The sequence below is a fragment of the Zalophus californianus genome, chromosome 1 (genome assembly GCF_009762305.2).
Source record: "Zalophus californianus isolate mZalCal1 chromosome 1, mZalCal1.pri.v2, whole genome shotgun sequence".
NCBI lineage: Eukaryota > Metazoa > Chordata > Mammalia > Carnivora > Otariidae > Zalophus > Zalophus californianus.
The window spans coordinates 111,225,887-111,245,616 of record NC_045595.1 but is presented as its reverse complement, the minus strand read 5'-3'; the positions used below and the strand labels follow the sequence as shown (position 1 = coordinate 111,245,616).

The window sequence follows — 19,730 nt, the reverse complement described above, 5'->3', positions numbered from 1 at the left end:
TGCAATGTCCAAGAGGTTACTGCCTATGTTCTTCTCTAGGATTTTGATGGATTCCTGTCTCACATTGAGGTCTTTCATCCATTTTGAGTTTATCTTTGTGTATGGTGTTAGAGAATGGTCAAGTTTCATTCTTTTGTATATAGCTATCTAATTTTCCCAGCACCATTTATTGAAGAGACTGTCTTTTTTCCATTGCATATTTTTTTCCTGCTTTGTTGAAGATTATTTGACCACAGAGTTGAGGGTCCATATCTGGGCTCTCTATTCTGTTCCATTGGTCTATGTGTCTGTTTTTGTGTCAGTACCATGCCATCTTGGTGATCACTGCTTTGTAATATAGCTTGAAATTGGGCAACGTGATGCCCCCAGCTTTGTTTTTCTTTTTCAAAATTTCCTTGGTGATTCAGGGTCTTTTCTGATTCCATACAAATTTTAGGATTTTTTGTTCCAGCACTTTGAAAAATGTCATTGGAATTTTGATCGGGATGGTGTTGAAGGTATAGATTGCTCTGGGTAGCATAGACATTTTAACAATATTTATTCTTCCAATCCATGATCATGGAATGTTTTTCCATCTTCTTGTGTCTTCTTCAATTTCTTTCATGAGTGTTCTGTAGTTCCTAGAGTATAGATCCTTTACCTCTTTAGTTAGGTTTATTCCGAGGTACCTTTTGGTTTTTGCTGCTATTGTAAATGGAATCGTTTCTCTAATTTCTCTTTCTACAGTTGCATTGTTAGTGTATAAGAAAGCAACTGATTTCTGTGCATTGATTGTGTATCCTGCCACATTACTGGATTCCTGTATGAGTTCTAGTAATTTGGGGGTGGAGTCCTTTGGGTTTTCCACATAAAGTATCATGTCATCTGTGAAGAGAGAGAGTTTGACTTCTTCTTTGCCAATTTGAATACATTTTATTTCTTTTTGTTGTCTGATTGCTGTTGCTAGGACTTCTAGTACTATGTTGAACAATAGTGGCAAGAGTGGGCATCCTTGTCGTGTTCCTGATCTTAAGGGAAAGGCTCTCAGCTTTTCCGCATTGAGGATGATATTCGCTGTGGGTTTTTCATAGATGGATTTTAGGAACTTGAGAAATGTTCCCTGTATCCCTATGCTCTGAAGAGTTTTAATCAGAAAAGCATACTGTATTTTGTCAAATGCTTTTTCTGCATCAATTGAGAGGACCATATGGTTCTTCTCCTCTTATTAATGTGTTCTATCACATTGATTGATTTGCGAATGTTGAACTACACTTGCATCCTGGGGATAAATCCCACTTGGTTGTGGTGGAAGATCCTTTTAATGTATTGTTGAATCCTCTTAGCTAGGATTTTGTTGAGAATTTTGGAATCCATATTCATTAGGAATATCGGTCTGAAATTCTCCTTTTTGATGGGGTCTTTGACTGGTTTGGGGATTCAGGTAACCCTGGCCTCATAGAATGAGTCTGGAAGCTTTCCTTCTGTTTCTATTTTATGAAACCGCTTCAGGAAGATAGGTATTATTTTTTCTTTGAATGTTTGGTAGAATTCCCCAGGGAATCCATCAGGCCCTGGACTCTTGTTTTTTGGGAGTTTTTTGATCACTGCTTCAATCTCGTTACTGGTTATTGGCCTATTCAGGTTGTCGATTTCTTCCTGTTTCAGTCTTGGGAGTTTATAGGTTTCCAGGAAGGCATCCATTTCTTCCACGTTGCTCAATTTATTGGCATATAGTTGTTGATAATTGTTTCTATTTCCTTGGTGTTAATTGTGATAGCTTGCCTTTCATTCATAATTTTATTAATTTGGGTCCTTTCTCTTTTCTTTTGGATAAGTCTGGCCAGTGGTTTGTCAATCTTATTAATTCTTTCAAAGAACCAGCTTCTAGTTTTGTTGATCCGATCTACTGTGTTTCTGGTTTCTAATTCATTGATCTCTGCTCTAATCTTAATTATTTCTCTTCTAATGCATGGCTTAGGCATCGTTTGTTGCTTTTTCTCTAGTTCTTTAAAGTGTAAAGTTAGTTGGTGAATTTGGGATTTTTCTATTTTTTTTGAGTGAGGCTTGGATGGCTATGTATTTCTCCCTTAGGACCCCCTTTGCAGTATCCCATAGGTTTTGGACCGATGTGTTTTCATTTTCATTGGTTTCTATGAATTGTTTAAGTTCTTCTTTGATTTCCTGGTTGACCCAAACATTCTTGGGCAGAGCGGTCTTTAGCTTCTAAGTGTTTGAATTCCTTCCAAAATTTTCTTGTGATTGAGTTACAGTTTTAAAGAGTTATGGTCTGAGAATATGCAGGGAATAATCTCAGTCTTCTGGTATCGGTTGAGACCTGATTTGTGACCCAGTATGTGGTCTATTCTGGAGAAAGTTCCATGTGCGCTCGAGAAGAATGAGTATTCTGTTGTTTTCGGGTGGAATATTCTGTATATATCTGTGAGGTCCATCTGGTCCAGTGTGTCATTCAAAGCTCTTGTTTCTTTGTTGATTTTCTGCTTAGATGATCTGTCCATTGCTGAGATTGGAGTATTGAGGTCTCCTACAATTAACTTATTGTTATCAATATGACTTTTTATTTTGGTTAACAGTTGGCTTATGTAGATGGCTGCTCCCATGTTGGGGGGCATAGATATTTACAATTGTTAGATCTTCTTGTTGGATAGACCCTTTAAGAATGATATAGTGTCCTTCTGTGTCTCTAACTACAGCCTTTAGCTTAAAATCTAATTTGTCTGATATAAGAATTGCTACCCCAGCTTTCTTTTGAGGTCCATTGGCATAGAAGATGGATCTCCATCCCTTCACTTTCAGTCTGGATGTATCTTTAGGTTCAAAATGAGTCTCTTGTAGACAGCATATGGATGGGTCCTGTGTTTTTATCCAATCTGCAAACCTGTGCTGTTTAATGGGAGCATTTAGGCCATTCACGTTGAGAGTGATTATTGAAAGATACGAATTTATTGTCATCATGTTGCCTGTGAAGATCTTGTTTTCATAGATTGTCTCTGTAAATTTCTGTTCTATATCACCCTTTGGGTCTTTCTCTTTTTATAGAACCCCCCTTAATATTTCTTGCAGGGCTGGTTTAGTGGTCACATATTCTCTCAGTTTCTGCCAGTCTTGGAAGCTCTTCATCTCTCCATCCATTCTAAATGACAGCCTTGCTGGATAAGGTATTCTTGGCTTCATGTATTTCTTGTTAATACCCTGAATATGTCTTGCCAGCCCTTTCTGGGTTGCCCAGTCTCTGTGGATAGGTCTGACGTTATTCTAATGTTCCTCCCTCTGTATGGAAGGAATCTCTTCCCCCTAACTGCCCTTAAGATGGTTTCCTTGGTTCTAAGATTTGCGAGTTTTACTATTACATGCCGGGGCATTGGCCTGTTTTCCTTGATCTTCAGAGGGGTCCTCTCTGCCTCTAGGACATGAATGTTTGTTTCATTCCCCAGATTAGGGAAGTTCTCTGCTATGATTTGCTCAAATATATCTTCTAGTCCTCTCTCTCTCTCACCACCCCCTCAGGGATCCCAATAATTCTGACATTGGATCATTTCATGATGTCACTTATTTCTCTGATTCTATTTTCATGGATTTTGAGTTGTTTTTCCCTGGCCTCCTCTTTTTCTTTCTTGTCTATTAATTGGCCTTCTAGATCACTAATGCATTCTTCTGCCTCACTTAGCCCAGCTGTTAGATTATCTAGATTAGATTGGATCTCATTGATAGGATTTTTAAATTCTGCCAATTCAGCTTTCATTTCTGCCCTTAGAGACTTGATGTTGTCATTGATTGAGTTCTCCATTCTAGCTATTGTCTTGACAATTGCTACCCTGAATTTCATCTCTGACTTCTTGGTTATATCTGTATCCATTTGTAAATCTGTGGCAGAAGTCACAGTCTCTGAGTCTTTCCTATTTTGGGGGTTTCTCCTCCTAGTCACTCCTTTGAGGGGTGGTTGCGGGAATGTACAGAGTCCAAATTATTGACCACAACCCAAGCAAGATGCACCTGTTTTATAGGGACCTTAGGGTTCCTGGCCTCTTGTTCTCCCAGCCTGTCTTCTGGGGGAGGGGCCTGCTGCACTGTTACTCAGGTAACCCTATTTGGGCTGAGTTGCCCTGCCCTCTGGGGGGGGGGTGGGCTCAGTGAAATCCGGTTTTTGGGGGCTTTTGTTCTCTGGTGGCTTTCCCTGGCGGATTTCTACATCTCTTCGGAGAGTCAGAGCAGAAGAGATCATTTCCAACCCTCTGCCTCAGAGCAGAGAGATCACAGTCTGTTCTTCAGTGAGCTCTCCAAGCCACACTATCTCCGTTTCTGTCTATAAACTGCAGCATCCTGGGTTGTGCACCCTTCAGCAGGGCTCCCAGTCCTCATCTCCAGGTCCAGGAATGGGGGCACGTCTCTGCCCTTTGTGCTTCTAAAACTGCCGGCCATCCCCAGTTTGCAAGCCCAGCCCCACCACTCCGGGTTTCAGTCCAGGGGCTGCCCTAAAGCCCTTTCCCCATCGCTAACTACTGGTTTGCGAGTCTGCGCCCCAACCCCAGCACGGGAGGCTATCACTCACCGGTGGTGCAGGATCACCACAGCTCCCTCCCCCTGCCGTTTATCCTCTGATATCTGCCCAAGGAATCACGGCTCCCCACTTCATACCTCGAAACCAACCGCCTGTGATATTCTGTTTGTAGAGATCCAGATCTATCTTCTTACATCTCAGGCTGATTTTGTGGGTGTTCAGAGTGGTCTGGTAGATATCCGGCTCAATTCTGGGGACCAGTTAGAATAGGTTCCCCTACTCTTCTGCCACCTTTTCCCCTCAGTTATTATTTCTTGACATAAGTTTCCTACACCTCTCTCTCAGTTCTTCTTCAGGGACTCCCTACAATGCGAATGTTTGTTGGTTTGACATTGTCCAAGAGATCCCTTAATCCTCATTTCTAAAAATCCTTTTCACTTTTTGCCATTCAGCTTGTGTACTATTCCCATCTTCCAGATTGCTGATACATTCTTCTGCATCTTCTAATCTACTGTTGATTCCCTCTAGTGTGTTTTTTGTTTTAGTTATTGTATTCGTCAATTCTGATTGGTTCTTTTTAATATTTTCTATCTCTTTATTGAAGGTCCCACTTGAGTTCTCCCACTCTTTTCTCTGGCCCAGTGAGTATTTTTGAGATCATTACTTTAAATTCTTTATCAAGCATATTGCTTATCAGTGAGTTCAGGGCCTTCTTATGTTGCCATCTTGAACTGCAACCTATTCTTGTATTTTGTATCACACCTTTAAATCTACCCATGTGTGTGATGTATACATTTTGGATATTTCAATTTATAATATTATTATATTATACAATTATTGATGTTCATGTTAACTTCAATGTTTATAAAGACCACAACAAATCCTTTGATTTTTACAAAGATAGGCTGTTATCTACCAAAAGAAAGAAATAATCAGATTTGGTGGAATAGGCAAAGCATTCTATATTTAGCAAAGCATGACCTTCAACATTTACTCTATAAAAATAAATAACCCTTTGGACATCAATTGTATAAGCAAAAAATATCATAATGACCCAGATACACTTACCTTACTACCTGGAATTACCTTAAACTTCATGCCTTATATTTTTTTTTCTGAATATTCCATAACTTAAAATGCTTTTCTCCTCCCAACTTTTTCAGTTCAAGATTGTGGTTATCTTTCAAAGTGACCTCAAATATTTCCTCTTCCACGAAGATTTTCCTTGTTCCCCAATTAAAAAAGCTGCTCATTTCTCTGAGCAGTCAGAATTGTGTGTCCCTCCATTATCCCATGGACTTAAAACAATTTATGTTTTGTTTATAGATGTCTCTCCAATTTGTCTGTAAGCTTCTTAAGAGCAGGGTCAACATCCTGGCCCTTCTTGCTCTCCACATAGTGTTTGACATTCATTCATTCATTCATTCATTCATCCAAAAACCATTTATGCATGCCTACCACTCAATACCACAGAGTGAACATGAGGAAGAAAATTGCAGAGAAAAATCAGCAATTAAATGTTAATGTTGTGGGGAAAATTTTCCAAGTTAGGAAAGCTCTGAAAAAAATGAGGAAAAAATATTGCTACAGATCAGGTTATGGAAAGCATTAACAGAAGATATCACAGAACTGGTTTATTTTTATAGCTAGCATATATGCTTCTAAGTTAAAGGCCTCTGTCTTCTACTGCTTTGCCCATTTTGTGTGATCTGGGACCTCTGTGGGTTGTGTATAGAAAACTGGTAGACTCAGGGTGAGTAAAATAAATCTAATCAATGTTCATTTGCAAAAGAAAACATGAATGAGTACTGAGAACATTTAAGGAAGAGACAAAGACAAAAACTTTTTTCATGGCAGAGGCCTGAAGTCCAACTTGTGACTGTCAAGTTACTGCATAGCTTGTTAGAAAAGAACTTGTTTTCTTTTGAACCCTTCTATTAAAGGAAAACATACTGCTGTCTCAGAGTATACATCACATCTAGCTTTATTTCAAATACCATTTTTGTGTGTGTGCCATTATGAAATACTTGATGTCCTGTTTCTCTACTATTGATTAATTTAAATCCAATTTTCCAGAACATCTGTACCAAAAAAGGATTTTTAGTTACCATTTCAAATAATTTCTGATAGGGCAATTTTAAGCTAATATTGTGCCCAATTCTATACATTGAGATCTTTCTTTCTCAATGCAGGACCTCCTGGTCTTTTCCACTGAACTTTCAGTCATTCTTTACATCTCATAATCCATTCACCCACAGAATACAGAAATGATTTCTGATTTTATACAAGGATACTGAATGCTCAACCCCATTTTTTTAATTCCTCCAAACAATTAACTTCACAAAAACATCCTCTTCCATACCAGTGTTTCAGAATCACAGATAGTTGTTAATTGTTAAGATTTCTGTATGTATTTCTAAACTGATGGGTGGCTTTATTTTATTTTCAATGCATTCTCCTCTAATGTGTCATTGGTCACTCTTCCTTAATTTTTCTAAGCTCTTCCTGAAAAGCCTGTTATTCCTTCACACCTGAGTCCCTATAGTGCACAGATAGGCCTCCCCAGTTCTCTAGGGAACCCAGGGCACTCTCTTAGGTGGGGACTGACTGCTACCTTATTAGGGTCCCCATCAACTTTATTAATAAGCTGTAACCCATATTCCATTTTTAAAAGTAGTCCATACTAAAATCTATTAATTTTCAAAATATTTCATTTAAATTATCAGCTTAATTCTTTTTTTATTAAAATATCAGCTTTGTTCTGAAAGAATAAAGATATGACAATATGACAGATCTAAAAATTCCCAATATGGTAGAGCCTAAAACATCTTAATGTGGCATCAGTTCAGCTGAGTTCAAATCCTGGCTCTGCCACAGATTGTATAGACTTAAGGAGTTTTTCTAGATCCCTGAGCATCATTCATTTGTCCAGATGCTCTCTTGAGCATCTCTTGTATATGTCACATGCCAAAGTCATGGTGGTGAACAAGGCATTCATAGTGGTTCACTAAGATGACCCGCTAATGCAGTAAGTTTCCTCATTTTTAAGATAGAAATAATAACACCCATCTTGTAGGGTGTAAAAATTAAATGGCTCCTCCTACCTACGGCTTCTTACCACTTCTGCTCCATGCCACCACCACTACCCTCCCCCACTTTCTTATCCCTAAAAAATGATCTCATTAAGTTTCCCTGCTTTGAACCTCTTCAATATACAAGATAAACTTTTCAAACCACACCAGGCCAGTTCACAGGAATTCACACCACTGGCAAAGTTATTCTGGAGGCTGTCTTTGTGGCCCCTGCACAACCAAGAGAACAATGTTACTGGTTCATGGCATACTATCCACTGCCCAGGAGATGCCTGGGTTTCCTCTATGCATTTGCTTATCCTTCCCACATTATCATTTCAAAGTGCCCAATCAGATAGTAATAACACTGCATCTCCCTTTCTTTTTTTGGGGGGGGGTGAAAATTTTTTATTATGAAGATAGAGCTCTAAGAACAGAAAGATATTACGTGCTGGCATCTCCCTTTCTATTGGTGAGAAGTTTTCTTTCTTCCAGGTGAGTTCCTTGGAGATTCCTAATGCATTATTAATGAAAACAAGGGAAAGATGGATAGAAAGAATATAATTTGTTGAAAAATCTTTAGTTAAATCTACATTCCATGAAATGGATCCACTCCCCAATACACAGTTGTTTGGAGTTATTCATTTGCAGACTGAAACTGAAGAACGTATTTCCAAAGATGTTTCTATGTTGAAGTATAAAGTACAACTCTGGAAGAATCTATGTGTAATGCTGTATATATTCATTTCTAGATTCTGTTAGAAGTTGTGTAGCAAAGTTGTTCTTTACCTGCTCCCTGAAGGGTCATTACTGCCTCTACAGTAAATCCAGTTTTATTCTCATCAGCCAAGAACCTCAGCCGTGGATCCAGATCATGTTCCTTTTTCAGCAGGTGTGTATATGCATGTTCATCATGGCTCCTTAGTGAGTTGGTGGGTTATGAGTTTATAATCACTTTTACTGAATTCTTTGATTAGAGTTCCTATGTAAATAACAGCAATGCATACACATTTCACTAATAATTTTTAACATGGGTTTTCTATATTTTAGGGTAGTTTCTTTATGAAAGACCTTGGATTAGTATTAAGGAGGCCAAACCTAGTAGTATCTTGAATGTCCTTAGCTTTAAAAAAAAAAAAAAAAAAAAAGAAGAGACTGTGCTTCTCTTAAAAAAAAAGAAAAAAAAGAAAGTATTTTTTGTTAAATGACAACAAAAACAGCTTATTTGGAGGAATAGCTTTCCTTATGTAGGGCTTGTCCTTATTTCTCTATAGCCTTCCACTCTCCAATTAATTTTAGTGTCAACATATCCTTTTTGACATCATTAAAATACTGGAATGCCATTTTTTCCCATAGAATTTATGTATATGGGTAAAGTTACATAAAGAGGAACTTTCAACTTAATGAACAACTTGATGCAAAGATTTTTAACATCGGCAGAGAGTCTTGAATATTTGGAAATACTTATCTTGAATGCATTAAACTTTCACATAAAAGTTGAATATAGATTATAAAATGTTAGTAATGGAATATCAGACATCATTTTTACAGATAAGTAAATTAAAGGAAGAATACAGACCACCTGCCCCCGATTCAGTGGTCTTTTCCTAGTAGCACATGTGTTAAAAGATGAAATGAGGCATTTCAGAAAGAAGTAGAGAGGGCTGAGGCAGAAAAAACAGATTATGAATGTTATAAAATAGGTAAAAATTAGGCCAAGTGATAGTATAGTTTGTTTCTATTAATGAAATATTTCTATAAAAGCCCTACCAACCAATTACATTCTTTATAAAGAAAAGGTAAGCTTATTAAGAAAGGATGCATTTTAATGCTGAATAGATCATAATCATAAAATGGAGCTATAGTAATTAAGAAAAGAGACCGCTTAGATGTACCTTAGGAAAACCGCCTTTTCCTATAGGAAGTCTTTTTAAGAACACTTAATAATATCTCATAAAGAACTCACATTTTGATGTGAATCAAATTGTGAGTATAAAAACTAGCATTGATTTTTTTTCCCTTTTCTTTTTTTTTTTTTAAAGATTTTATTTATTTATTTGAGAGACAGAGAGAATGAGAGAGAAAGCACATGAGATGGGGGGAGGGTCAGAGGGAGAAGCAGACTCCCCGCTGAGCAGGGAGCCCGATGCGGGACTCGATCCAGGGACTCCAGGATCATGACCTGAGCCGAAGGCAGTCGCTTAACCAACTGAGCCACCCAGGCGCCCTTTTTTCCCTTTTCTTGAAGTGACCTTATTTTTCTTCTACTTTACTTGTTTTTCAAATAGTTTCCATCAGTGAGTTTGTATTTAGTTTCCTCATTGGCTTTGTTCTTTACTTGTCAGTTTTCTGAAAATAAACCAAAAAACTTGATTTATTGTTGTCCCTTCAGTCATATTTTATTGACTTAGTCTGATTCTTTTTCTCTTTAAGCAAAATCACCCAAAATCATCTGTTTATGATGCTTTTCTTCTTTGTTCATTTTACTATGTTTCCTTTCTTTTTCTACACCCTTGATATTGTGTAGTCTGGGTGAATCCTGACTTTGGGGTCAAGAAAAATCAACTCTTTGACTTGATCATTACAAACCCAGTACTAGCCTTGTATGCTGGGTCAGACTCTTTGCTTTAAGAAAGCAAAGTTAACACATTCATGGAATTCAAGTAACACAAAGTTAACACAAAGTTAACCGTCAACACACTCATGGAATTCTCAAATTCACAGATTCCAGTCTAACTGGTCCTCTTTGGAATGGTGATTAGTTAAATCCGGTCCTGTTCTTCTTTAAGTGAAAAATCATATGCTGTATAAGTTTCTGATAATAATCAAGAAATTCCCAGATATGTCCACATTATGGGTGGTATAATCAATCTATCTGTTACTGGCTCTTGTCTTTTTTAATCTATGGACCACTTACTTGAGGTATAAGATCCTCCACATTTCCCCACTCGGCATAAGAAACAAGTTTATCTTGATGATGATAATAATTAGATTTTTCTGGAAAAAAATTATTAGTTTTCATTTACTAAATAGATACTTCATACACACAGACCACCTAAATTCTCATAAACTAATGCTTGGACAGTCATTGACACAAAAAATAAAATTTTGTAAGTCAATATTATTATTTTATCATACCTCACACATAAAGGATAATATGTATGGTATTATATGTATGTAAATAATACTTGATGCCCTATATTATGGTCTATGTTTTTATACAATTGTTCCCTTGAATTAAAATACTTCTCACTTTATAGATATCATGTCACAATGTTTAAATGACTATTAAACCCATGATGGATTAATAAATATACAAACACAATTTAAATCTTCCTTTGAAAATTTTATTGTCGTTGACTTGAATGAAATACATGTAAATGTGATTTTCTTTACATGAATAATCTTTTTATCCAAAACTAGAGTATTAGCTCTGGGAATAGTCACCTCTTATACATTTTAGGATTAAAAGTGTTTTTGTTTCCCCACCATCCATTCACACTGTAAATATTTGAGTTGTTGAATAGTGTACTCTTAGTTATTTAATTTCTAACCTTCATCATCTACTCTGTATAAACAGACTTGATATTTATACTCTAGTTTTAATTTTATACCATAATTCTCAGATATTTGAAAAAATAAATATGAATATATTAACCATTTTCCAATTAAAGGAAATGATCGAGGTAAACATTACATTACAAAGGTTAGGCATATTTAGAGATCAATATCAACTGGCTTGAAATCCTATTCCATAATTTTACTTTTCCATTAAAAAAAATGAGAAGCCTAAAATGTATCATATGTTTGATCTTCAAGATAGATTTCTTTGTTGTTTTATTTAAATTTAAACCTGGTTGAATTTCAACCCAAATAGTACCTTGTAGTTATCAAACAATATTGTTAGGACAAGAGATAATGTTATGGTTTTCTCATTATTGCCCTTTCAGAGCCTGTTTCCTGAGCCCCTATCCATACAAAGTCATTCTGTACAATTTCTCAGAGCTCTGTGGGATAAGACCCAGGCAGAGGGTGCTCACAGCTTTGAAACAGCCATGATGGAGTCCACGTTTCCACAGCAGAAAGTAAGTCTTTCTTTCCTTGGACATGTTATTTTAAACCAATATTCAAGATTGTCTTGAAACAGTTTGCCTTTTTCTTAACAGTTCAGTTTTTTTCTTTCTTCCTTTACCTTCTTTCATCATTATCAAAAAACATTGATTAATTAATGATTTTCATGTGGTAATCATTGAAAAGACAGAGTAATATTGGTAGATAGGATTATTGCCTGTTATGACTATTAAATTAATATTTGTTAAATGGAACACAGGGTGCCAGATGGTGAGTCCCGGTTCAACAAAACACCACAAGAGAAATTTATTACTCACAGGTCCTGGAGGAAGTACACAGCACACCTCTAGGGGCTACAGGGGGAGGTCAAAGCAAGGTGCAGGCAGAGAGAGAGGCTGGACCTGGGACTTATGCCTTTATTGCTGCTGTGGGTGGAGGGCTTTGGGAAGTTCCCAGGCTAAGGCCAGATCGGTCAATTCAAACCAAAAAGAGCAGTTTTCTGTAAGCCTTGCCAGAATCTATCTAAAGGGCACACCAGGAGAAGGCCCTCAGAAAGAGAGGAAACTGTTGATCACAAAAGCTATTAGAGGTGTCATATCAGGAGTGTGTGTTTGCTTGTGACTCTGCAGGGTGCTATCTAGGGCATGAGTGTGCACGAGGGGATTAGTGTCAGTTTAAGGCCTCTGCAGCCCACCTGGCCAAACAAAATGGATGCCGAGGCAATAATACTATGGAGTAGCTTAACCAAATTCTCAACAGTGTTGTTTGAGGCTCACGGATTGACATAACACAGCCCACTCAGAGACACACAAAAACTACACACATGGTGTGTAATAGAAAACGTTTTAGAAAAACAGACCATGGACTCTGGGATTGAAAGGGAAAAAGCATCAGGAATTGGGCTCCAGTTCCTTGGTGGCTTTCATTTCTTCCTTCCATACTTCCCTTCATCCCTTTGACCTCTGCAATTGCCACAAAGTAAAAAAATGAAAATAAGGTGGGCAGAAGAGAGAGAGCATGGTCAGGGTGAGAAAGAGCTCTATTGAGACAGGCAAGTATGACTTGAAACAGCATTTTAGGGGTGTGGAAATACGGGCAACACTCTCAGGACATAATTGAGAATTCCTGAGCAGACAGCAAACTGGGAAAGGACCAGAATATGGAACTGCACCCATTCACCAAATAGAGTGAAACTGGAAGTGTATCTACACTGACATGATCAGATTTGCATGAGAAAAGTCATAGGCCTGGGTATGGAGAAAACAATTCAAGTAAACCTGGCTGGAGATAGGAAGGCTACTTAGGAAGTATTACTAGAATCAGGTAGGAAATGAAGGTCTGAACTGAAGTTGGAAGTTGTAGGGAGAGGATGGATTCAAGAGCTATTAAAGAAGTAGAACCCACAGGACTTGGTTCTTGATAAAGAAAGTGGAAGAATCAAGGATAACTCCAGGTGCATCATATGGCTGAGTGGATGATGACACCCTTCTGAAAAAGAGACCACAAAGGGAGCTGAGGTGGAGGAAGAAGATAAAGTATTTTGAGTCTGAGTTATCTGTGTAGATAATCAGGTGGTGATGGTGGCTGAAATGCCTGTGTGGACCTCAGGAAGAAGGCCATTATTGGAGACATGGATTTAGAAGTCATAAGGTAGCACTTGATGTCATGGCAATAGATCGGATCACTCAGGGATAATATGTATAATGAGAATAGAGAATGGTTATTGATCTCTCCTTAGTAAATATAACCAGCTTCTCTAAGCTCTTCCCATACTCAAAGATTCTGATTATTCTTATTTTGCCTTCAAGAAAGCCCAGTAATAATTATTGGATGCTTACTGGGCAAACCAGAGGTTCTGAGAGTAATGATCATGTTTTACTATTTTTACTATCCCCTGTTTTACTATTAGAAGGGGAACAAGCATACCAATACTAAATAAATTCAAAGTACAGACAAGCAGCAAATTAATCATTATATCGTGAAACAACTCAATACCTCTTAAGTGTGAAAGGATTGGGTTAGCCCAGTGATGGGTATTAAGGAAGGCACATACTGCATGGAGCACTGGATGTTATATGAAAACAATGGATCGTGGATCACCACATCAAAAACTAATGATGTATTGTATGGTGACTAACATAACATAATAAAATAAAATTTTAAAAAAAAGAAAGAAAGCATTGTAAGAAGGATGACAAATGGGTGTGATTAATCAGAAATTTATTTGGAATGGTCTGAAGATGCATCCAACTATTGCGTCACTATTTTTTGGCTTTGGTTTAAGAATTAGACTTGCAGTATTAAGAATAAAGGAAATGCCATAATTGCATCAATGTAAAGTAGAATGGATTTTTTTGCATATTTCACTCAAATTTTAAACTGTTGCATCATGTTTAAAGACAATGCCTCAAATTCTTATAAATTTTTCATGTGAACTGTATTTTAACTACAGGCAACTAGTAAATTAACACTTGGAAGGCTGCTTCAAGTCCTGAGAGATTTTTTTTTTTAATTGGCAAACCAGTTTTGTGCATGCTCACAAATATACTTCTTCATATTTCTTCTATTTTGTATCAATAAATATTCCTCTAGGGAAAAATTAACTGCAAATCAAAATGGTTTTGAAATCTTTAGTTTTGTAAATTTATTCATAAGTAATAAAAAAACTCTCTGATATCTGGAATGTCCATTATGTAGCAAAGTTATCTGCCCAGGTATTTCTCAATCAAATTGATTTTCTTCTGTTTTTTTTATGAAGTGTTCTGCCCACTAAATTCAAAATAGCTGTGAGAATAGTCCAAAGTCTGCTTTATTTTCCCCACATATGCCAGTATGCACGTACACCAGCAATTTGAAAGTGGTGTACATGTGTGTATCTGTTGCTGGAAATGAGTTAACACTGCAGCCAAGTTCATGTACACCAAAAAGGAATAAACTCCTAAGAAAATGCCTGAGTCTCTAGAATGTAATGCTCTGGAAGGTTTGTTGTTGTGATTGCCTTTTAACAGAGTCTTGGAATTTTAGAACTGAAAATCAACAGTAAGGTAGCTATTAAATTGCCCCCCGCTTGGAGGCAGAAGTTACACCCTGTTTATCATTGCATTTGCAGGGTCACACGGTGCCTGGCATACACTGGATTCTCAATAAATAATGGGTACCAACTGAATAAATAAGTGAATCCTGTCATTGTCCAGATATTAAAATTAGAAGCAAAGGGACCTGTTGAAAGTCACACAGCTAGTCAGTGGCAGCAGTAGAACATGAGCACATGACATGGTGATATCACAGCTGTCATGGATGTTCCTGGTTCCTTTCTACTCTGGGCACATAAGAAGGTTACGTTTCCCTGCCTCTTGAAGTAAGGCTTGGCCATGTGACTTGCTTCATCCAATGAACTATGAGAAAGGATACATGTCCCTCCAGGCAGAAGCTTAACAACTATGTGATTCTCTGTTTTCCCTCTCTTCACCTACCATAGTGACTATAGAAGCAAATGTTGATTTTAAGTTGCCAGCACATGGGCACAGAATTCTGAGCCACCACACAGAGGACTGGTGCTCTGGAGAGCCACCCAGACCCACTACACACTTCCCATGAAGAAGAAACAATCTTTTGTTTTGTTAAAAACTAAGGTTTTGGTGTGATTAACATAACATAATAAAATAAAAATATTAACAAAATTAAAGAAAAAAAAGAAACAACGCAACATGCCGAAACCCCCCCCAAAAAAAACCCAAATAACTAAGGTTTGGGTATTACAGCAGCATAACCTACTTATCTTGACTCATCCACCTACCAGAGTAGGTAAGCATGGCTCTATAGCCAGACTTCCTGGGTTTAAAATGTGGCTCTGCCACTTTCCAGCTCTGAAGCCTTTGGCTCTGAACTTCAGTTTCTTTATCAATATAATGGCTATAATATCTGTTCCTACCTCATAGAGCTGTCTGAGGATTGAATAAGTTAATACATAGTTCTCAGAACAGTGGCTGCCATTGTGACTTCTCAGTAAAGGTTAGCTAATATTCTGATTTCTGGCCAACATTTCTCTCTCTCTCTTTCTTTCAAGAATAACGAAGACACTGTTTAGATAACTAACTCTGGGTGGATTAAAGGCCTACATGTGATCAATGAAATCTTATAATTAGAAGAAAATATGAAAAGTCTTTATGACCTCAGGATAAGAATTTCTTAAGATATATAAGCAGAAATCATGAAAAAAATAAATATTTTTGACCACATAAATGTTTAAATTTCTGTATTGCAAAATGCACTATAACAAAGTTAAAAGATAAGCACAAGGTGTGAGAAGGTATTTGAAATATGTATAATTAACACAAAAATCTCCTAAATCAACAAGGAAGAGACAAACAACCCAAGACAAAGCTGGGCAAAGAATGCGAACAGAAAATTCACTGAACAGGAAACTCAAATGGCCTATAACATAAGAAAAGATGTGTAGTCACACTAAAAATCAGTGAAATAATTGATTTAAATATTTAAAAATGATATGCCTTTTTACATGACTGGCAAGGATAAAGAATTGTGACAATACAAGTCTTGGCAAGGGGCACCTGGGTGGCTCAGTTGGTTAAGCGACTGCCTTTGGCTCAGGTCATGATCCTGGAGTCCCAGGATCGAGTCCTGCATAGGGCTCCCTGCTGAGCAGGGAGTCTGCTTCTCCCTCTGACCCTACCCCCTCTCATGCTCTCTCTATTTCATTCTCTCTCTCAAATAAATAAATAAAATCTTTTTTAAAAAAAATACAAGTCTTGGCAAAGATGTGGAAAAGATGAGAATGTTCATATACTAAGATAAGAATATAAAAGTTTAACCTACTTAAAAAAGAAAAAAGTACTTAAGAAAAAATATATATAATCATTAATTAGATTCATAAATGACCACTAGCTGACAATTGAGGTGGGTGAGTAATTAGCTTTCCAGATTCTTAATTTCACTTAAAACTTATCAGAAAAATGCTTAAGCATTGTATCATAAATGTTTATTTTTTTATCACAAAGAGGTTTTGTATTACAACATACAAAAATCTCCTGTCCTAAACAAAGTTTAAGACAAATTTTTCTTTATAACCTTAAGAAGAGCAATCTGGCAATAGCTGCTGGTATGATAAATTCCTGTACCCTATTATCTTGCGATTCCATTTCTAGGTAAAATTCTCACATACCTGAACCAGGAGACAAGTACAGATGTCAACTGAATATTATTTGCACCAAAATATCAGGAGCAATGCAAATGTTCATCAGTAGAGAAACAAAGAAAATGTTGTGGTATAATCATGCTACACAGACAGTGAAAATGAATTAATTAGACCTATATGTAATAACATGGAGTCAGTCTTGAAAACAGGAGATTAAGTTTTAATAAGCAAGTTGCAAAAGTATAACAAATAGTATGGTAACTTACATAAATTTTTATAACACTCTAAGCAGTATTATGAATGCTTATGGGTACATATACCTGGGGTAAATTTACAATACCATATTTGGAATCACACCAAAATTCCTGATAGTCTTGCCTCTGGATAACAAAGAAGTACGTAAAGGAGAGGGAAATGTTACTGGAAAGGGAATTAAGGAGATCTCAATTTCATCTGTAACTTTGTTTTTTAAAAAATCAGAAGCAGGGATGCCTGCATGGCACAGTCAGTTAAGCACCCCACTCTTGGTTTCGGCTCAGGTCATGATCTCAGAATGGTGAGATCGAGTCCCACATTGGGCTCAGCACTCAACATGGAGTCTGCTTGAGATTCTCTCTCCTTTTCCCTCTGCCTCTCATGCTTGTGCTCTCTCTCTAAAATAAATAAATAAATCTTTTAAAAATCAAAAGCAAAATATCAGTATTTATTAATATGGCGAGGACATAGGTATTTGTTACATTATCCTTTGTATATGCTTTTCTTTCTTTTTAAAAAATTAATTAAACCTATAAGTAATATCTAAGAATAGAATGTTGATAGGTTCGACTATATAAAAATATAAAGCTTATAAAAAACAAAACCCGTCATGCCCACTAACTTAAAATGAAAATATGTGCAATAATTATGAAAGACAAAGCTTAATATCCTCAAAATACCATAAGTTCATGCTAATCAATGATCAATGGGCCAAGGACATAAGCAAATAACTCAAGGGAGACTCAGTTCAAAAAAAGTATTCTGCTTCATTAATAGTCAAAGATGTAACAGTTGAAATTAAAATAACATTAACATTACCCTTTTTAATCCATTTTTAAAAAGAATAATCAGTTCTGGCTACAGCAAGGGAGTTTAGACACATTCACACATTTTTAGTTGGAGTGTAAATTATTTCAACACTTCTAAAAAACAATTTAGCAATGCAGGTCAAGAGTCTTAAAAATGTTCATATCCTTTAACACAGTGATTCCATTTCTAGGAATCTATTCTAAAGAAATAATCTGAAATGTGTACAAAACTTAAGATATGCACACCAAAAAATATTGTGGAGTTATTTATAACTAGCCTAAATGTCTCAAGATGGGAGAATGAAAGTATACACATACATACTTTCCATCCATATGGAAGAATATTGAGAAAACATGCAAAATCATGTTTATAAGAAATGTTTCGTGACATGTGAAACAATACTATGTCAAATGTCACATTGCAAGATACAAAATTATTTATATAAAGAGGATTATTTGGAAGATTCCATTAAAGCAACCAAATGGAGATCTACTGAAATGTTAGCAATGGTTAGTTCTGGTTGATGGAATTAGCATTTTTGAAATTTTCTGTTGGAAGTATGGTTTCTTTTATAATCAAGGAATAACAGTTACAGAAGTACTACTTTTAGTTACATTGCTTTATGTAAGTAAATGTAAATGAGCAGTTTACTTAAAGAAAAATCCATTTTAAGTTCATCAATTTTCATTATAAAATAAAGATTTTAGAAAAAAGGCAGAAAAATCCATTAATTTACTTAGGAAATGAGGAGGATGGACTCTGGGAGCAACTAGAGATACCATTAATAATTTCATTCCAGTGCATGTGTTGCCCAGCCCTTCAGAGGGAGTGGCGCTCTGATTATCAGAGTAACAGACAGTTGACAAAGTTGATCCAGGATTGCTAAAGGACTGGAATTTGAGAGAGAAATCTCCTTTATTGACACACATGTTCCAGTTCCCAAAGCATGGAGAAATTCCATATGCCATAGAAATGAAGTCTCAAAACTGCCCATTATGGAAACAACAAAAAAAAAAATTAAATTTACTGCTGAAATAAAATGTATCCCATCTGGCTAACATTTGGAGATTTGTTTTCAGTCCTCATTGCTACAAACACACTTGACAGTTCCCAGGGTAATTGGCTGTAGTGTCAAAGCATAAATAAAACTGAAGCACCAATTCTGGGTATAACAAAAAGGAGACCTTCTGATGCTCCCTGAGACTTAGATTTAAAGTACTGAGTTGCAGTGCTACTATGGTGCTCCAGGAAATAAATGTATAAGTAAGGAATGGGCTATTATATATAAAAGCTGTAACTATCCACATTCTTTTTTTAAAAAAAAATTATTTTATTTTATTATGTTATGTTAGTCACCATACAGTACATCATTAGTTTGTTTTTTTATTTTTATTTTTTTATTTTATTATGTTATGTTAATCACCATACATTACATCATTAGTTTTTGATGTAGTGTTCCATGATTCATTGTTTCATATAACACCCAGGGAAATTCAAATCAAAACCACATTGAGATAACACCTTACACCAGTTAGAATGGCAAAAATTGACAAGGCAAGAAACAACAAATGTTGGAGAGGTTGTGGAGAAAGGGGAACCTTCTTACACTGTTGGTGGGAAAGTAAGTTGGTACACCACTTTGGAAAACTATCCACATTCTTAAGAGAAATTTAAGTCTACATGTGTGATGTATGTGACAAGTGATGTAGGTCAGCCTCCAGGGAGAGCAGGGTGAATCACGGTGTTGGAGAGAGAATAGTTTTGTTGAACCCTCCCTTTCAGAGCAAGCTAGGTGAGAATGGGGTAAATGGGAATCGGTTTGTTGATTTCAAAAGCCTAGATTAGGGTGGGAACTTTCAGGCTGCAAGCTGAG

The 19,730-nt window shown here is 36.5% G+C and overlaps 1 protein-coding gene across 2 annotated transcripts in view; it reads left to right on the top strand.

Moving 5' to 3' along the window:
- VEPH1 (ventricular zone expressed PH domain containing 1) overlaps positions 1 to 19,730 on the top strand; it is a 229,525-nt gene that overhangs the window by 174,542 nt on the left and 35,253 nt on the right. For both annotated transcript variants that reach the window (XM_027586347.1, XM_027586348.1), the window contains exons 10-11: positions 8,319 to 8,458; positions 11,517 to 11,651. In XM_027586347.1, coding sequence (XP_027442148.1) covers positions 8,319 to 8,458; positions 11,517 to 11,651 — 275 coding nt within the window. The remainder of the gene's footprint in view (positions 1 to 8,318; positions 8,459 to 11,516; positions 11,652 to 19,730) is intronic.